The sequence below is a fragment of the Scylla paramamosain genome, unplaced genomic scaffold (assembly GCF_035594125.1).
Source record: "Scylla paramamosain isolate STU-SP2022 unplaced genomic scaffold, ASM3559412v1 Contig30, whole genome shotgun sequence".
Taxonomy (NCBI): domain Eukaryota; kingdom Metazoa; phylum Arthropoda; class Malacostraca; order Decapoda; family Portunidae; genus Scylla; species Scylla paramamosain.
In genome coordinates this window covers 388,886-408,646 of record NW_026973695.1, presented here as the reverse complement: position 1 = coordinate 408,646, position 19,761 = coordinate 388,886, and the positions used below count along the sequence as shown (strand labels likewise).

Below are 19,761 nucleotides of genomic sequence, written 5' to 3'. Positions count from 1 at the left end.
TCTTAAGATGGCAAGGCAACAACTACTTTGTTGGATACTGTTGTAATATGTAGTTTTTATTCTCACCCAAACTTTCTGGCATAAATTAAGGATGAATGATGAATAAGGCTGCCACAATTTGTAAAGAAAATACTGACTGATGTTAATAATATGGATTTAAGAAGTAAATGTAAAATAAACCTCTGCATGAATAACAAGACTTTTCTATAGAATGTGTTGGTTAGTGTGGTGATGACTGCTGCTGCTGCTGCTGCTACCGCTGCAGGTCAAGTGGCTTCTTGGGACTGCGTCACAGTACTCCTTGATTTCTGAAATAAACATTGAATCATTACTACAGTGTTTAGTGCATCCACTGAAATTCCATCTACTTATGCATCAGTCTGACATTCTCCAAGAGAGGCAGCCAAGACATCTATGTAACCCTACAAGCAATGCCTTAAGGCCAACTGAAATCATTCTAACTGGGAAAAGTAAGATGTAAAGGGAGCAGGTATCCATTTATTAATTCTTCAAATCTTTTGTTCATTTCTTGTTCCTAAATAAATATCAGCTTGGCAATGGAGAAGTAATGAAAGTGAAAAGTGTTAAAAGGAAAGGGTAACATACATATCTATTCTACATTCATAATCACAAAACCTCTCAGATTTCAAACAAGAGTTCACTGCTTCACCTGCACAAAAAGTAATACAGGTGAGTGGGAGGGAAGACCAGCGAGACTTAGTGATAAAACATGGCCTTGTGCTGATTATTTAGGAAGAGACCAGAGATTAGCACACAAGAAATTAACCAAGAGGACAAAGAATATATGATACATGAGCAGGGAAAATGGAGGATGGTGATGTGCAACAATGAAGGGAAAAAAAAACACATGTTTAGAAAGATGTATCATCTCTTCAACATTTCAAACCACTTCTATTTTACATTGCTCCTCTATTTACACTTTATCTCATTTTCCTTGACATTGTGTATGGTTCTTGTGACTACCTGCCTCATGTGAAATCATATGAAATCCTACCATCAGGGTCAAGTCTGCAGCCATTCTACTTCATTGAGTCTGGAGTCTGGACTCTGTCTGGTATAAATACCACCTCAAAAGTGCCTGCTATCTCCTCTGTGAACAAGCCAGCAGTAGGGTGTTGGGAAGTCCCACTGTAGGCAGTGCCTGGCTGAGGACTTAAGGCAGCATCACACAAGGCAAATTTCTGCAAGCATGCTGCCTGTTTTGCTGGTGAGACCAGCGACACAGCAAGTTTGGCATCACACAGGGACTGGGCTGTTATGTTGACATCTTGTAATAAATCTTTTGCTCTATTTGGCAGCTCATATAGGCTGTGCAGCACTGCCTCTACAAGCCGTGGCTGCACCCTGCTGGCCATGGTCAGTCACTCTGGGCCCCAGGGTTGAGGTGGCAACAGCGCAAGTAGGTCCTACAGCCAACATGGTGCCTAGATCCACTATAGCTCAATTAATGTGTCGAGCTTTCACACTCCAGCAAAACTTAGTGCGGGTCTCCTTCACAACACATTGTTTATCTCCCCAGCTGCAGTTGTCAAATAAGCACTGTAAGTAATTTCACAAGCACACACTGGCACATATACTTCATTTTTATAAGTTTTATAGTTGACAGTTTTACTCAAAGTACCACAATATATTTTTATTTAACATGTACAGCTTGTAGTACAGTGGTCATTTAATTTCAAATACTCCCAGCAAGTCTGGTATCACAGCCATATGCCATTCTTCCTGACAGCTCAGTTTGCCCAGCTGGCAGCAAAAATGGGCAGCATACTGGGGGAAATTTGCCCTGTGTGACACTGCCTTTAGTGTGATTAGCTGCACATACTAATATGATGCCAACCCCTACATGCTTAATGTGGGATAAGCTGGCTACAAGATTAGCCAGTCAAGATGTTTGCATGAACTAAATTCATATAATATTCTCCACAATTGTGCAAACAATTGGCACAGCATGAATGAGAGACCACTGACACGGAACACTGATTAGATTGAGTGGAGAGCATATGTAAATAGAAAATGGGACACGAGCCTGTAGGACTCTGTCTGTGGCTTGTCTGCACCTGATCTGCTCAGCTGAATGTCTCAGGCACAGGGGGCAGGGGAGGGGATGGGCCATCATGGTGTGGTGAGGGGCAAACAAGAGGCGGTGGTGTCAGGCTCTTGTGCTGACAAACTTGAGTAAGCCTTTGCAAATGTCCCTTATGTTGGGGTAGGAGGAGGGATCCATCCTCTTCCCATTAGAGACTCAGGCACCAAGGTGAATTTGAAATTAACCTTAGGCAATGTTTTTGTGCAGTGTGTGTGTGTGTGTGTGTGTGTGTGTGTGTGTGTGTGTGTGTGTGTGTACACACACACACACACACACACACACACACACACAGTCTTTACTACCTCCTTTGTGGGGGTGGTGGCCTGGAACAAAGATTGAATTCCAGATAAAGAATCTTCCATTTAAAACAACACTTACTGTTTGCAATGTCTTTGTATGCCTGAGTGACAGCAGCATCTGGCTCGTGTCGGAATGTTGGTGCCTTCATCACATGCCTGGGCCACCCGGGGGTCCAGCGGCAGCTGGCCAAGCAGTGGCATCTCAGTATCCTCTGCCAGCTGGGGGTCACATCCCAGTAGTGGCAGGGAAGACGGCCGTCTTGGTCTGAAATTCATGGTGCATCAAGATAAGACAAGCCTGACATACTCCTCTTAAGATGGCTTACCTAATACAAGATTTGCAAGATTTCTTATTGAAAAATTTTTGTTTCATCCTGGCAGAAAAATTGTGTAATTTTTTTTTTGTTCTGTTAATTTCATTTAAACTGGTTGACTTTTGTATTGCCAAAAATCTTCCATTGATAAGAAAGGTGTGGTCTGTCGCCATCAATCTTGTCCCTTTACACAACACACATGAATTCCCACCTAGCCAAGAGGTGGTCTTGGTTGCAAGGAGTCTATGATTGCTGCTGGATCCCAGCTACATCACCACCACTCTTTGCTGCTGACACACAAATGAACAGGTGAGAGGCACCACACATCTCACTCACCTTACACTTGGGGCACACAAAGGTGGTCATGTTCTCCACCAGGCCAATGATGGGAATGTTCACTTTCCTGCAGAATGTGATTTCCTTCCTCACATCCAGCAGAGCCACTTCCTGGTGAGGGAAACAAGTCACATGAAGGGAAGGTACAACTCCGCCTTCCTAACCAAAGAAACTGACATTAACGCCAGAGTCAGAGTCAAGCACTACTTTGTGCATATGAACTGAGTATGTGGACTGCTATCATTGTAGACAGAAAGGGGAACTGCATCAAGCTCAAAGATGAAGGAATTGTGTCAAGCTTGAGCTCAGCCCCAACACAGATGACCAGCATGTGGAGAGAACACTGCATGCTTTTATGAAAGTCAACTAACATTTATGCTTACTTTTAAAATTCCCACATGATAATGATGGAGGTCTTTAAGTGGTATAAGGAAAATCACAAGTGTGAAAGAAAATCCTGAAAGTCAGTAATGAGGACAGGTCAAGAAACAACAGGCTCAAACCCAATAAAGTTAGATTTGAAAGAGAGATACAAAGAAATTGGTTATCAAGTAGTGATAGATGAAAGAAACAGGCTTAGTAAAAAGGTTATTAGTGCTGAGTCATTAAGGACAAGTAAAGACAAATTTCTGGATGAGGAGGATAGGTAGAAATGGAAGGGTATATTTCATACAGGGACTGCCATGTGTGGGCTTCTTGTAGCTTCCCTCATCTCATGTTGTTATATTCTAAGCAATCCCACATCAAACACTATTAATTCTTCCCTCACACTTTCTCCACTGTACTCATTTCAAACCTCACATCAATATATTCAGTCTTACATCCACAGCTACATGCTTAAACAATACCTCGTCAATCACTTCAACATTAAAAACTACATTACTCTCCTGTCACCCAACATCTTTATACACTTACATTTCTTAAAGTACACAAGATACATGAAATAAAAGAAATGAAAAAAACCTCACGATGATAATTCTTGATTCCACATAAAACTTAACGGACTGACAAAATCAGCAACGCTTCTCCTTTGACCATTTCCCTGGAGTGAGTGCAGGGTTGGTGTCATGTACAAGTCTCCTCCAGTTAACCATTTCTGTCCCTTTCATGTTCCTCTGTTCCTCCTATCCTTTGCTGTTCTACCACAATCTCATCCCTCCATCTCACTCTGTCTTCCCCTCAGTGACTTTCTCCAGGCTCCTTTAATTGGCTTCTGGTCTCCTCTTCTTACAAAACCAAAGACACTAGAGGTGACCTATTTCTACTACTTACCATCTTTCTTGGGTCCCTTCCAGATGACAGCGTCGTCTGCACTGTTGAGCAGGAACCCAACGGACATGACAGCCAGATTGTCAGACACATACTGAAAGGGTACACTGTCTTGTCATATATAAAGGATTTATCTGAAGTGTCTGTCATATACAAATGATCTATCTAAAGAGTACCTGTTATATACAAATGATTTAGTTGAAGAGTGTGTGCCAACAAATTATTTATGTGAAGTATTTATCCATCATATACAAATAATTATCTGAATCAAATAAAAAATAAATACAAATAAATAAAAAATAAATGAAAATAGAAAGCAGAGTTTCTTCCCAGAGTAACAAGGTAGGTAATACTTAATGTGAGGGATAATTAAGAAGAAAAAAAAAAAAAATTTTAACTACTGTAACTCTGTGGGCTGAAGTACAAGAATGCTTAAATAATAATAATAATAATAATAATAATAATAATAATAAACAGTTTATTATTTGGGCAGTTGACAAACTGAAAATGTACATAGGGGATGGGGAAAACTTAACATTAATCCTAAAGGTAAGTCTAATCTAGGAGGGAAATACTATCGATTGATGGCTCGCACCATGGTGGGAATCGCACTGAGTCTGTACCGGTCCGTGCGCGGCGCCTTCAGGGGCGTTATTTTGTTGTGGTGTCTGGTGGCACGGACAGGGCGAGGCGCGTCGGGCGGCAGCATGTTTCTGAGACGCGGATGATGCATTAGTCCCCTCCCAAACTTCTCCAGAGCTTCTCGGTGCCTGGTGGATATTCTGGACAGACTCAGGGTGGTCAGGGCTTCTTCATAGGTGGTGTATGCAGGGCCAAGGATGACCCTGCACGCCCTTTTCTGCACACTCTCTAGCTGTAGCTCTTGAGTGTGTGTGAGGGAGGAGGACCACGCTGGGGAGGCGTACATGAGTTTGGGGAGGATGAAGGTAAGGTACACCCCCCTTAACTCATCTGTCGGCGTCCCCAGCGACCTGAGTCTGCGCAGCATGTACAGCCTGTAGGTAGCTGATCTCACGGTGCTGGCGACATGCTGCTTCCAGGTCAGCTGGTCGTCCACCGTGACTCCGAGAAGCTTGGCACATTGGACCACCTGGAGGGGGTGAGGGCCCACTGTGAGCCGGGGAGGGGGCACTGGTACAGAGGAGGTACAGAAATGCATCACCACAGTTTTGCTGTGGTTGATGGTCATCCTGCTCTCCTCTGTCCACGTCTGCAGTCGCTCCAGAATTGCTTGCAGTGGTGAGTAGTCCGGGTTCTTGGTGGAAACTGGGACGCCCACGGTGCAGTCGTCCACATACTTCCAGCGATGGGGGGTGTCGGTGAGGGCGTCGTTGATGAGGAGGAGGAAGCATAGAGGACCCATCTTGGTCCCCTGGGGGACTCCACATGTCAGCTGTTGGAAATTAGAGACAGAGCCCTGATAGCGAACGGCCTGATGTCTCCCTGTGAGGAAGTCGGCTAGCCACGCTATCAGATTAGGAGGGAGACCCAGACTTACTGCCTTGCTGATGACAACAGTGTGATCAACAAGATCAAAGGCTTTTTTGAAGTCCACAAAAGCAACAGCTAGAGAGGTGTTTCGCTTGTCCAGGTGGCTGTGGATGAATTCAAAGAAGCTGGTCAGGTAATGTGAGGTGGAGGTGGCTTTAATATTTCCGAATTGTCTGATATCCACGGTGTTACAAATTTTGGTGTATGCCCAGTCATATACAAAATCTTCACAAATAAGGCTAGGGATGGGGGTGATAGAGACTGGCCTGAGGTCATTGAGTGACTGAGGACTGGAAGTTTTGGGGATGGGTGTGATGTAAGATGTCTTCCAGTCCGTGGGGCAAGAGTGTTGGGAGAGTGAGGCGTTTATTATGGAGCATAGCGGTGTTGCTAGCTCTACAGCAAATTCCTTGTAAATTTTTATAGGAAGGTCAGTGGGTGTGGTGGATCTTGGTTTAAATTTAAGTATTCTCTTAAAAACATCCATCGCCTGGACAGTGTGTGGAGGGGAGGGAGCGGGCAGATAGGCAGGAAGCGGAGTGGTGTGGAGGGGAGGAAAGGTTTGACAGATAGCAGCAAAGTGATTGTTCATCTCCTGAGCCGCGAGATTAGCAGGAAGGTGTGAGGTGCAAGGAAGAGATGAAGTGTGCTTTTGTAAGCCACACAAAGCTTTGATCTTAGCGTACCACTGTCTGTTGTTGGTCAGCTTGAGGTGGTGTATCTTGTCTCGGTAATAGCTTGCCTTTGCATTCTTAATCTCCCTGATTACTCTGTTTCTTAGTTTCCTGTAAAGGACCGGGCAGGAGTGGAACGCCCAGGTCCGCTGACGCATGAGTCTTTTAATGCGGGGCGTCATCCAGGGAGCATCAGACGGGTGCGTTGTGACGCTCTTGGCTGGGAAGTAGTGGTGGAAGGCTGCTGTAGTAGTGGCGACGTAATTTTGCCATTTTACGTGGACGTCCTCCTCATCCAGCACCTCGGTCCACGGGTGTTGTGTCACCCACTGCCCAAACTCCCTCATGGCTGAGTCAGGCATGGGGCGGTGGGTCCTGGTGACAGCTGACCGGGGGGTCGAGGTGGTGGGTGTGAGTGACCACAGTATGGAGAGGTGGGTGCTCCGTCCCATGGGAGGCAGCGGCTTGGGTGGCGAGTACTGCTGGCCCAGGTCTGTGAGTATAAGGTTGAGGATGGCTTGCTGGTGGGTGGGGAAGTCCACGACCTGGGTGAGGTGGAGCTGGTGTAGGATATCGTTGATATCTAATCTGTTAAAGTCCCCACAGATGACCAGCTTGGCAGCAGGATACCTCACCCTCAGGGCATCAGCAGTGTTGATGATGTGAGCGGTGAGCAACTGTGCAGTGGCGGCTCGAGGGGGGTGGTAGACGACGCAGACTATGATGGAGGCCGTGTTGCTGGGATGGGAGGGGGGCGTGACTCTCACCCACAGGGCCTCCACACCGGCAGGAATATCAACAGGGAGGTGTGAGGGGCTGAGGGCAGAGCGGCAGAAAACGGCCACTCCCCCCCCCCTGCGCCCTGACCTGAGGTGATGGTAGAGCCGGTAGTCCTGCATCGTGCACACCTCAGGAACAATCTGCCACGCCTCAGTAACCGCCACAATGTCCGCACAAGTAGATCTCACCGTCACAATCACTTCGTCCATCTTGTTGGCCAGAGACGTTGCATTAAATAAGAGGAGTGAGGGAAGACTATACCACGTTCTCGGCACCTCAAAGTGTTTGTATTCCCTCTTCTCCACCCTGCGGTCGTCTCTGGCACTGGAGGTCACTACCTTGATGGGACGCACCACACTTTTGCCTCCTCTCGATCCTCGGTTTCGAAATAGTTTTAGGGACTTAAGGCACTGTATCACGTTGGGTGGCGGGTACCCAGATCCTCGTCTACGACGCATGAGACAGCATTTCTGGTGCACAACTACAGGGAAAAATAACGGGAGCATTTTGTTCACACCACAGAATACTATTGGGAAAACTCTAACCTGGTTTAAGAAATTTATAAAAAGGGGGGAAAAAAAAAGGAAACAGCATTTCTGGTTCACAACTACAGGGAAATAACAGGAGCATTTGTTCACACCACAGTGTACTATTGGGAAAACTCTAACCTGGTTTAAGAAATTTATAAGAAGGGAAAAAAAGGAAAAAGGAAAACTGGGAAACTATTTTGACATGATGGAAGTGTTAAATCTTCAAGTAAAAAAAAATAAAACAAAATAAATAAATAAAAAAAATAAATAAATAAAAAGGACTGACTGACACACACACACACACACACACACAAACACACACACACACACACTTTTACACTAATACCATTGAAGCTTATCCCAGGTTATCAGATTTTCCTCAACAGTACAAAACCTAACATAGGAACCTGGAAGTTGCCACCTACCACAGGGGACCAGCCAGCACCTGAAGAGTGGACCTTCTCTGCTGTCCCCAACACCCGCGGCTGAGACGGCCCACAGATGTCAATGTCAAGGAACCCCACCTGCCAGGGAGACAATGGAGGGGCAATGTTACCACAGGAAGGATGACCGGGAAGACTGAACAACTCACACGATCCTTATACAGGGTGTCCTTGAGTTACACTTGTCCACTTGTTGAGTGACATGCAGGATGTATTGTTAGTATGAAGCTGTTGACAAGTAAGATCATTGTATTTAATGCATTGGGAAGAATAATAATGCAATGTGGCAAAGGTATGGCTATATTGGAAGTGAGTGAGCCATAAGTAGCTGCATTTTCTATTGTACTTTTGTTAAGGTGATCTGTTTTCTGTTTCATCAGATGAGAAGCAATGAGACAAGCAGCAGCACTGGCTGTGCTTCAGTGCAGTTTTGCCAGTGTTACTGCAGTTAAAAGACATTTGTGGGTGACATTACAACAGTGGTGAGCTCTGTTCCTGGGCTGCATCATAAACATTATTTTGGCGTGTCAGAACCATCCTAAGTAAGCAGTGAACCTGACACACACTTCCTTCCTCAGTCTATTGCCACATGATGAAGCATCCCTTCACTACACTCACCAGTTCACTAATTCTTTGTATGGTTTTAACTTTTATTTCATTTAGAAAAAGACTGTTTGGTGCAGTATGTGTGTGTGGTGTACTATAAAAAGTAAGTGAGCATATTGGAGGGCATGCTGCTACCCCCACTGTAAGTGTACTACTGGAAAAAAAAAAAAAAAAAAAAAAAAAAAAATTATATATATATATATATATATATATATATATATATATATATATATATATATATATATATATATATATATATATATATATATATATATATATATATATATATATATATATATATATATAAAATTTAAAAAATGAGCAAAGCAAAATGCACGTAATTATGAAATGGGTGAAGTGAAGATTGCCATGAACTGAGGACTCCCTGTGTTGGCCCATATTCAGGAACCCTGGTCTCACCACTACTACTTTCCAAGGCCACAAAGATGATAAGCTGGGTTCTCAAGAGTGGTTTTCCTATTAGTAGATTTGTTAATCTGTCACTTGAACCATAAAGACACACTTAAAAACCTGTATCGCTCCAAGCAGAGCTCTTGGAAAGTAGTGGGGCACACAAATATTTAAGAATATAGTTCATGAGTCAAGGTCAACTCACTTCACTGCTAACTAACTGTTTCATTTAGTTTTTTTTTGGTATTTTTTTTTTTATTTATTTATTTATTTATTTTTTAACTAACTTACCACTTGTAATAAATTTTAATGCTTTATTTTTACAGTCAATGAATATTTATTTTTTTGGGTAGTTTTCTAGTTTTACTTTTTATGTCAGTCACTTACAATGTCTAAACTACATTTTATACAGATGTATTCTTATTTACATACAAACATGTGTTCAGTGTTTGATGCACAGCCATGCAACACTCAATAAAAAGTTCTCTCTCAATCTGTCATGATGCTCAGTACAGTGGGCAGCTAACCTCACTGACACCAGAGAGCATCACTGCACTGCTCACTAAGCAAAGGAGGGCTGCGTTCAGACCTGTCCCGTCCCACAAGAGGCTCTGACCAAAGGAGAAGAAGAAGAAGAAGAAGAAGAGAGAGAGAGAGAGAGAGAGAGAGAGAGAGAGAGAGAGAGAGAGAGAGAGAGAGAGAGAGAGAGAGAGAGAGAGAGAGAGAGAGAGAGAGAGAGAGAGAGAGAGAGAGAGAGAGAGAGAGAGAGAGAGAGAGAGAGAGAGACTAAAGGTGCCAGTCCCTAAAAGGAACAAAAATATCCAAAATCAATTGGAGAGATCTCTTTAAGCCTCCCTCTTGAGAGATTTCAAGTCACAGGCAAGAGGGAATGCAGCAGCAAGCAGGAGTTTGAGTTTACAATTAACAGTTACTACAGTATATCCATGGGTTACTGCATTTCATCACTTTCACCATCCTACATTTCAATTCCTCTCTTACAAAGCACAGCAAATCTTTGATACACTAATTCTTCTCGCTGTCCACTCTGCTCACACCACAGGCATCCCTTCAGTAACTCATTTCTACTGTTTCAATCCTACTTCAATAACTTTTCATCTATATTCAATAAAATAAATAAATAATAGCAACCACTCTGCACTAAATAAATTTCAAAACTAACACCAGCTCACATCCTGATCACTCAACTAATCAGCACTAAACATGAGACACCGTCAGTGTGACACAAACAACAGTGAGTGGAAGGGTGACATGGAGTGTGGCAGTGCAGCTCACCTCCTTGGAGTCATCGAGGGCCAAGGTAAGGCCCAGCATGGCACTCACAGTGGACTTGCCCAAGCCTCCCTTGCCAGACAGCACCAGCACCTTGTTCTTGACGGATGCCAGGCGCTCCCTCACCACCACCAGGTCTGTGCACCATATGCCATCATTATGATTTTTTATTTTTACTTTCATTTTATTTATTTATTTTTCTATACAAGAGGGGCACTGGCCAAGGGCAACAAAAAGAGCAAAGGAGAAAGTCTATTGATGTGTCAGTCCCAAAAGAAGTGTCAAAAATGTCATCCAATATTGGAGGATGTGTCATGAAGCCTCCCTCTTGAAAGAGCTCAAGTCATAGGAAAGAGTAAATACAGAAGTAGGGAGTTCCTGATTTTACCAGAGAAAGTGATTAATTATTTAGAATACTAGTTAACTCTTACATTAGAGAGGTGGACAGAATAGGGGTGAGAGAAAGAAGAAAGTCTAGTGCTGCGAGGCCATGGGAGGAGGGGAGGCATACAGTTAGCAAGATCAGAAGAGCAGTCAGTGTGAAAAATGTGGTAGAGGATAGCAAGAGATGCAATAATGTGCCAATGAGAGAGAGGCTGAAGACAGTCAGTTAGGGGTGAGTAGTTGATAAGATGAAATGCTTTTGACACTAAACAAAAATTAGCAACTGTTGTGTATTGAAGCATCTCACTCATGTTATCAGTAAGGTGTACTGAAGCATTTCATCAGATGTATCAGTGAAGCGTTTCACCAAAGGGGTTCAGAACCTCCTGGCCAGACACGAACCTTACACAGGGGAGTGAATACCTTTGTAGGCAAGACTTGAGTGGGAGTAAAAACAGTGAGCACTTACTCTCTTCCACCTCACACAGTCCCTCCACACTAAAGCAACCAAGGCATAGTACATTTCATGGCTATAAATCAAATAAAAACTAATATACATACTAGTTAAGCTTGCAATAAAACCTGTGCAAAGACCAAGCATAAGATATCACAGGAAATCATTGCCAAACAGCTTTTTTTCATCCAAGTCTCTTAGTACTGGTATAACAAGAAGCAATGGATGTGATACAGAGTGTTGTAGGACAGCCTGAGGATAGGTAAAAAGAGTGGTTTGGTGCCCCAGGAGTGTTGCATGAACATGTCTGATACACCCAGTGAGCCAACTTACTTATGGCATACACAAAGATATGAAATAAAAAGTTTGTCCAGCAATCCAGCCGTCTATAAGTGTGTGATGCCCACTCCTAAAAACTTCCCCCACAGGACAAGAATGGCAGTGTCCATTGATTCCTGTCCTTGAATGCTCTAATCCTCACCTTATCTCCCCTCCCACACTCCAGCAAGACAGAGCTCTCCACAGCAAGGCTTCCATACATCAAGTCCACAGGCTGACTCATACCAGGTACAGCATCAGGACTCACTTCAAAACTTTCTACACTAAGCAAGACTCACCATTTTCTACAGTAGGCAAGGTTTCAACAACAAAATTCAAATCATAAAACATCCAGACAGAGGAGAGCCACAGGAAGGTGAAAGTAAAGCATAAAGAAGTATGTATGAGTGAGTGAGACAGTTGCCAGTGAGGACAGAAGCCTTCAAACAGCCTTGCGGGAGTGACTGGGTGGAGGGAGGTGGAGACTCTTCTGCCGTGGCTGCCCCTCCTGCAGGATGCGCTTATGATGCAGTTAACTTTAAGTGAATGCAGGAACAGAAATACACTAGAGAGGAAAAAAAAGAGATGAGAAAGACTGAGAAACAAATGGAACACAAACCATAAAGAGAAATGAAAAGAAAAAATACAAGAGTAAAATAAGAAACAAACAAAAGAAAGAAGGAGAAATATATTAGCAGGACAGAGGCACCAGTACAGGACACACACTGCACATAACAAAGCTGCCATTACAGATTACACCCAACATTACACTCAACATGGGCAGCTGAGTTCCTGGAAACTAGACACACTAATCTTATAACACTTCCACCAATCAAACCCAACTCAGCCATCACTCATAAGAACAAAAGAACACAAGGGAAACGGCAGGAAGCCATCAGGCCTACAAGTGGGAGTCCCTGTACGAAACATACCTACCTATTTCCACCATTCTCATCAAAAAATTTGTCTAATCTTTTAAAACTTGCTATTTGATTCATCCACTACTCTATCTAATAACCAATTTCTTCCTATCACTTTTCACTGATCATTCTCATCTATACATTTGTCTAATCTTGTTTCATAGCTCCCTAATGACTCAGCACTAACAACCTGGTCACAGATTCTATTCCATCTGTTCACCACTCTATTGAGAACCTATTTCTTCCTCACTGTTTAAAAGCAGCATTAATGTACACAATTCTTTGCCTCAAGCCCCAGGTGTGTGTGTGTGTGTGTGTGTGTGTGTGTGTGTGTGTGTGTGTGTGTGTGTGTGTGTGTGTTGTTGAGGGTCTGGCCAAGGGTAACAGAAACTAAAGGCGTCAGATCCTGAAGGAGACAGTGAAAGCAGTCCAAAATTACCTGGAGAAATGTCTTGAAGCTTCACTCCCTCTCAAAGAAGTTAAAGTCACAGACAGGAGTAAATACAGAAGAAACAGGGAGTTCCAGAATTTACCAGTGAAGCTTGCCAGTGTGAGTCCAAAGTGAGGCAGAGGACATGTTCACTGCTGTACAACTTTTCCACTGGTCATCTACACAACTTTTTAAACAATTTCTTGAATAATTGTGTAGCTTAAAAACAATATAACGTGCTATTCTTTGTCTACTTTCTGTGCATCCAGTAAGCAGTTTTCTCGTGCTCTGAATGTTAACAAGGGACAGTCAATACATTGGAAGTGTTCCCAACATAGCACCTGTCACTATGTTACTGGGTACACCCTGAAAAGTTTTGTTCATGATACAACACAAATTTGCAACTTCATAATCAACTTTGAAAGCCTACACGGTAATAATGCAATTAAAAAAGTAAGTGAAGGAAGGAATAACTTCCTACCATTACCAAAAAGATCAAGCTACTGTTCACTTTCAACTAGTGACAACAGTGTGGACAACATGAAGGATATCAAGAATATCAAGCCAGGTAAACTCTGGAACTCCCTACCTGCTTCTGTATTTCCTCTTTTGACTTGAATTATTTCAAAATGGAAGTTTTAAGATGGTTCAAATTTTGGATGATCCTTTTTTGAGTGTACTCTATAAGGACTAGCACCTTGAGTGAGCCTTTCTATAACTTTTGCTGCCCTATGCCAGTGCCCCTCTTACATGAAAGAAAAAAATGAGGGAAAAAATAATCTGCATCATAAAGGCAATCCTTGAGTGTGATGACTAAGCAGGGCAAAGCAGAGACCAGTGGTGGGAAAGTTCATGTTGAGGCCAAGTAAGCATGGCACACTCTCATATCTCACTCCTGGTGGCATGACTCTGGCCTCTGGCACAAATAAACAATCTTTCTGACAAGCAGACGTCCACTAGGGGATGACGGGACTAAGAGAATGAATGATGTGTCTATGAATGTGCGTTGCTTTGTCAGGGACATCTCATGTGGAATTGCTGGTTTGGTATATAGATAAAAATAGACAGATGTATTAGATGTATGTTAAGACAAGTGTTGGGTCTTGGTGTGAATGTGTGGGGCCAGCTGTACTATGACTTAGCTCCTGGTGTAGTAGGCGGGTCCATGAGACTGTCCCTCTCCACCAGGGGAAGACAGCTCAAAGAGTGTGAATGATGTGTGTTTGTGAATGTGTGGTGCTTTGTCTGTGCCAACCCGTGTCACTGCTGGCCTGCTAAATGGATGCAGAGATAGATATTTATTCTTAACATATGGCCATACATACTTCCCCCCTCAGTGTTAGTACTCACATTCTTGGCAAAGGTTCCTAGGATATCCTCAATGTCTCTCTTGAACTTCCTCTCCATGTCCCTCATGAACTACTCCATCTGGGAGAATGGCTTCCGCCAAAAGGGGCCACGGTGGATCAGCCTCACCTGGCTCGGGTGAACCATGGGAAGCACCAAGGCCCTCCTGCTGCCGGGCTGGGTCGGTGCCGCCCTCACCTGGGGAGCTGCTCGTCCCACTATGAGGAAAGACACCATGGCTGCTGCTGCTGCTGCCTGCCGATGGGGAGGACAGCTGTTACGGTTACATTATACTGCCACACCTCTGGGAAGATGCTCCTTACCTAAACATTACAAGAGCACACAACTTTTTTGGTCTAAAGGGTAACTTTTCTTGTTCCCTACTTGAAAGAGTGGAAGTTGGTTGGTTGGATGTATCTACTGGTACACAAGCTCACCAACCCACAACTCTACCCAGTCACCAACACGTTTAACATGCCTACGAAAGATACAATTGTACAACTTGAAAAAAATGAAATAAAATAACCAAGAAGAACACTAGGGCCTCATCCTAGGAATCATCTATGTCTATGAAGAGTTATCTTCGATAAAAGACAAGTCAAGGATGAGTTCCTTTGCGATGATGAAGAGATCTAGGCAGAGGTGAATCAAGGATACAGAGTTCCCTTAATTGCCATGACGCAATCAGGGCTGAGGTGGATCAAGGATGAAGAGTTCCCTTGCAATGACGCAGAGATTAAGAACTGAAAGAAATCACAGTAATTCTTAAGAAATACACCTCCACACATATCTTATTAATCTTTTCCCCTCTCCCCCAACAAGCTTGGGGGCACGTGGGGAATCGGGGGTTTTGGGGGGGACATAAAAGACCGATAAATGGACTTTGAAAATCTAGGGAAATTTCCCTAGAATAAAAAAATTTGGGGTAAAATTTAAGTTTTAACCAATATGCCAGAATAATTATATACCTAACCTAACTAAGGGGGCTGCACCCCACCTGGACCTCCCCTAAGGTTACTAACCTAACCTATGCTTTTAACCTAACCTAACATAACCTAACCTAACCTGGGGGCTGCGCCCCCTCCTGGACCCCCCCTGTTATCCAGGGGAGCTGCGCCCCCCCTGGACCCCCCCTAAGGTCACTAACCTAACCTATGCTTTTAACCTAACCTAACCTATGCTTTTCAACCTAACCTAACATAACCTAACATAACCTGGGGACTGCGCCCCCTCCTGGACCCCCCCCTGCTATCCAAGGGAGCTGCGCCCCCCCTGGACCCCCCCTAAGGTTACTAACCTAAACCAACGCACGAACGCACGCAGTGTAACTTCAGCACGGACAGGTAAGCAGGACGGATCTCGGGAATACTGGAGAAACTTTAACATTGTATTGTAACCTTAATATCAAGGAGCGATCAGTAAAACCTTTACAGACATGTAGCTATACTACTTACACTTCTTGAAAGCACACCTTACTGAAAATAATCTTGGGTGCGTTGTTCTTAAGATTTTCCGAAATCACGGTAATAAGTTGTAGTGTAGTGACGCGCAGATCAAGGTAAGAATGAAATCAAGGTGGTAATGGTTCCCTTGCTGTGACGCTGATCACGGTAAAACAAAGCAGGGAAAGAAACTCCCTTGCAGTGACACAAATATCAAGGTAAGAAGCAGACCAAGGCAATAAGCCTCTTTGCAATGACACGCAAACCAAGGCAACAAACAATCACAGACAATCCTTATGGCTAGGCGGTGATGGTGGTGGCGGCGAGTCTCCTACCACTCCTCACATTTCCCCACACACGGCCTGACAACTCACGTGCAGCTCAACACATCAAAGCAAGACCCCTCACGTACCTAGAGCGACGTGCCTGCAGGGGAGTAGAGGCTGAGAAAGGCTGTGATGCCCCGAGAAAGGCGATGCTACGTTACTCGCATGCGCCGTCAGTTGAAATCTGTTATCTGCCTTCAGTCTGGTCCCCTCTATTCCTCTCTCTCATCTCTGGCCTTGACTTCGGCTTAATTATTTCACTGTTATAGTCGTTCTTTGTTAGCATTTATAGCTTTGCAAATTGTTGTTAGCGTGGGTGTACTGGTATATAAGGGAATATAAGGTTATATATGTTTTCTAAGGTACATAACTGTTTATGAGACTAATTTAATATTTTTTTTTCCAAAAAGTTCTAGATAGTTATGGGAGACTCTGTCAAGCAGGATTAGTTATCATTACTAACTCTTCATGAGTCATTTATGGATTTAGATTTGTATTACGCTCATCAGATACCAACTTTGTTAATGCTAGTATACGTGCGTACATCCAGCTTCCAACACTGACTTCGCCTCCACACCTTCACATTTCCCTGATTCTTAACGTACTTTAATCAAATATTTTATGTATTAGGGATTAATAAAACATATATTACGGCGTTCTTACTAAATACATCAGTGAAACAAGGTGTAGTAAGGTATGATATCAATAAAAGTAGGTGTCTGAGCGCTCTATCCGAACACAGGTACAGGTCAGCGCCTCTGGAATGTTCTGCCTCCATATCATGAAACCCTTCATTCTTCCATAAGCTTTATCGTCAAAGGACTACAGAAATGATTTAGTCAGGTACAGGAGATACAACAAGGGTGATACTAGCGAAGTCTTCAGAGTCAGTAATCAGTATTGGACAAGTAAATTAAGAGGGGATCTGTCACACAGGTCTTCAAGTGGTATCAGAAACACAATACAGGTGACATAAGCAAATCGAGGACAATAATCAGGATAAGACAAGAAATAATGGGTTTCTTGATAAATTTTGATTAAAGAATATATATAAGAAGCCAGGTATATATAAGAAGCTCTGTAGCCTCTGAAAATAGTCGTGGTGATGGAGAGAGCTAAGCATTTCTGAATACGCCACACACACTCGCAAGTCAGCCACCAACAAGGAATTAACTCCCCACCGCCGCCTCCTCCCTGCACCTTGTGTGGGTCTTCCCTCTTGAGGAACACAAAAAAAGAATGAACACCTGCCGGCCTGTAGTGTGTGGTGAGCTGCAATGCCTCATCTAAAGTAAGAGACGTGAGACAGTACAGGCAACGGCTTCTCCCCACCTCCTACTCTACCCTCAAGTCAGAGAGAGAGAGAGAGAGAGAGAGAGAGAGAGAGAGAGAGAGAGAGAGAGAGAGAGAGAGAGAGAGTTCTAACACAATGACTCATTCTTGCAACACACACACACACACACACACACACACACACACACACACACACACACACACGCACACACACACACACTATTAAGGAAGCCTAATGTAAGAAGTTGAAGTGGGCGCGCCTGCGAGAGGCTCACAGACTAGTCAGCGAGTCCCGCCAAAACGAGTCTTAAGGCCCTGGAGGTTTGTTGTTGTGGGAATTTTGGCGGGAGAGGCGAGCGAGAGAGAGACAGGGTGCAGAGTAGTGGTGGATTTGCCATTTGATTTGCAGGTATGTTATTGGGATTTGTTGTATTCTTTCATGGTGAAACAGTGTACATTGGGGGACATTATTGGGAGATAGGGTGGTGATTTGTACGCTTGGTTGGCAGGAGTTTGGTCTTGGCAGTGTGCTGTGGGACGTCAGTGAGGTGGCACCGTAGCAGATACTGTGAACTAGGAGGCTGCAGTGAGGAATTTGCTGTCCCTGGCTGCTATGGTGTTAGTACCGCCGTGCATGGAGGAAGAGCTGCAGTACTTCAGGGTAGTGGTAGTGGCGTACCTTCAGCGCGTTGGGTCGGTGTGCGGTTGGGCCTATAGGGTGTGAGGGTCCTGGGGGTACTGGTTAGGGTGGGACTGTCAGTGGCATATAACATTTCTTGTGTTGGTGCGTGAAGTGTTTATTTCTCCTGTTTATTTGTATGTGGATTTACCCATTTTCTCATGGGATCAGGTATTTTGGAGTGCCAGCAGTGTGGCCTCTAAGAGTGTTAAGCACTCATATTTTATTTGTGTTTTCTTTATTATGTACTCATTTGTGTTTTCTTTATTATGTATTCAATCATTAAATTTTTAAATTGTGGCCCAGGTTTCTGTGAACCTAAGCAGGAGGTTTAAATTAATCAGTGGGTTCTTGTGGTGAGTGCTTGGTGAGCCTAATTAAGGTAGGTTAACTGTGCCCTAGTTTTGCACTCATTACAATTGGTAGCAGAGCGTAGTTCTATGCCCTTTTGGGGAAATTGTTTCAAACTCCTGCTTGGGTCCAGTGCTTTTGGCAAAATCCACTTAAGTGTTAGTGTGGCACTACTCCTGCACAATGGAGGATTTGTTGTGTTTGGGTGATGTTGATGGCCAAGGTGTAGCTGGGGTTAAAGTTGAGTGCAAGGAGGAGAGCAGGGAGGTGGAAGTGACCCCAGAGGTAGTTGATAAATTAATCAGTAGCAATGCTCAGTTATCCCAAGCAGTGGCACAACTGTGTAATAAGTTTGACCAAATGGGGCACATGCAAAACATGGTGTGGTCACGTCCTGTGCCCACTATTGGAAAATTCTCTGGAAGGGTACGGAGGGCCAGTGAGTTGGATGACTGGGTAGAGGATGCCACAGAGAAAATAAAGCAGCTGGGATTACAGGGCTCTGAGGGAGTGTCATACCTGTGTGGGTTCTTGGAAGGCCCAGCCCGTCGAAGGGTCCGCAACAGTACTGTGAAGACTGTGTCTGACCTTTTTGATTGTTTGAGGTCTGCTTTTGGACCAGAACTGAATTATACAGACTTAGAAAAACAGCTGCATGCTCGGGTTCAACAGCCAGGTGAAGGAGTGTGGGAATTTGCTGATTCTCTGGGTGTTATTGTGGATAAAATGTACAAAGTGAGAGACAAGGGAGATAAAGAACGGCAATGGCTGCTAACTACATGGTTCTGTAGGAATTTGAGAGACAGAAAAGTAGGAGTGAAGTTGGGAAAATGGTGGGAAAAGCACCAGCCTGTGAAGTGGGAGGACATGGTTCAGCGAGCAGCAGACCAAGTGAGTGAGGCTGAGCGGATTGTGAAGGAAGAAGCAGAGTTAGTGAGTGGGAAAAAGCCAGAGAGAGTTGTGAGGAGTACCCTTTCTTCACCATCTTGCTCCTTGTGTGGACAACATGGACACTTGGGATATCAGTGTGAACGGTTCAAGGAGTTGGTGTCCAAGACAGCGGGAAACGGGAGTCCTTGAGAACAAGGGGCCAGCTCTCAAGGCCTGACGACAGGGCCCCCACTACAGCTCAGATAAGGAGTGTGACTAATGTGACCGAGGAACGGAATGATGTAAAAAGAGGGAAAGTTAAGTTGTTTGGAAAGACTCTGAGGATAGATGCGTTGGTGAATGGTATACCTGTAAG

At 44.0% G+C, this 19,761-nt stretch overlaps 1 protein-coding gene across 1 annotated transcript; it reads right to left on the bottom strand.

The window, feature by feature from the left end:
• Nucleotides 1–137: 137 nt before the first annotated feature.
• LOC135097724 (cytosolic Fe-S cluster assembly factor nubp1-like) lies at nt 138–16,662 on the bottom strand. The gene is given in 11 exon segments (XM_063999725.1): nt 138–308; nt 2,486–2,640; nt 2,642–2,671; nt 3,057–3,167; nt 3,440–3,471; nt 4,329–4,419; nt 8,247–8,345; nt 10,575–10,708; nt 14,554–14,679; nt 16,279–16,410; nt 16,656–16,662. Coding segments are annotated over 11 exon segments (936 nt in total). The 3' UTR covers nt 138–289.
• Nucleotides 16,663–19,761: the final 3,099 nt, after the last annotated feature.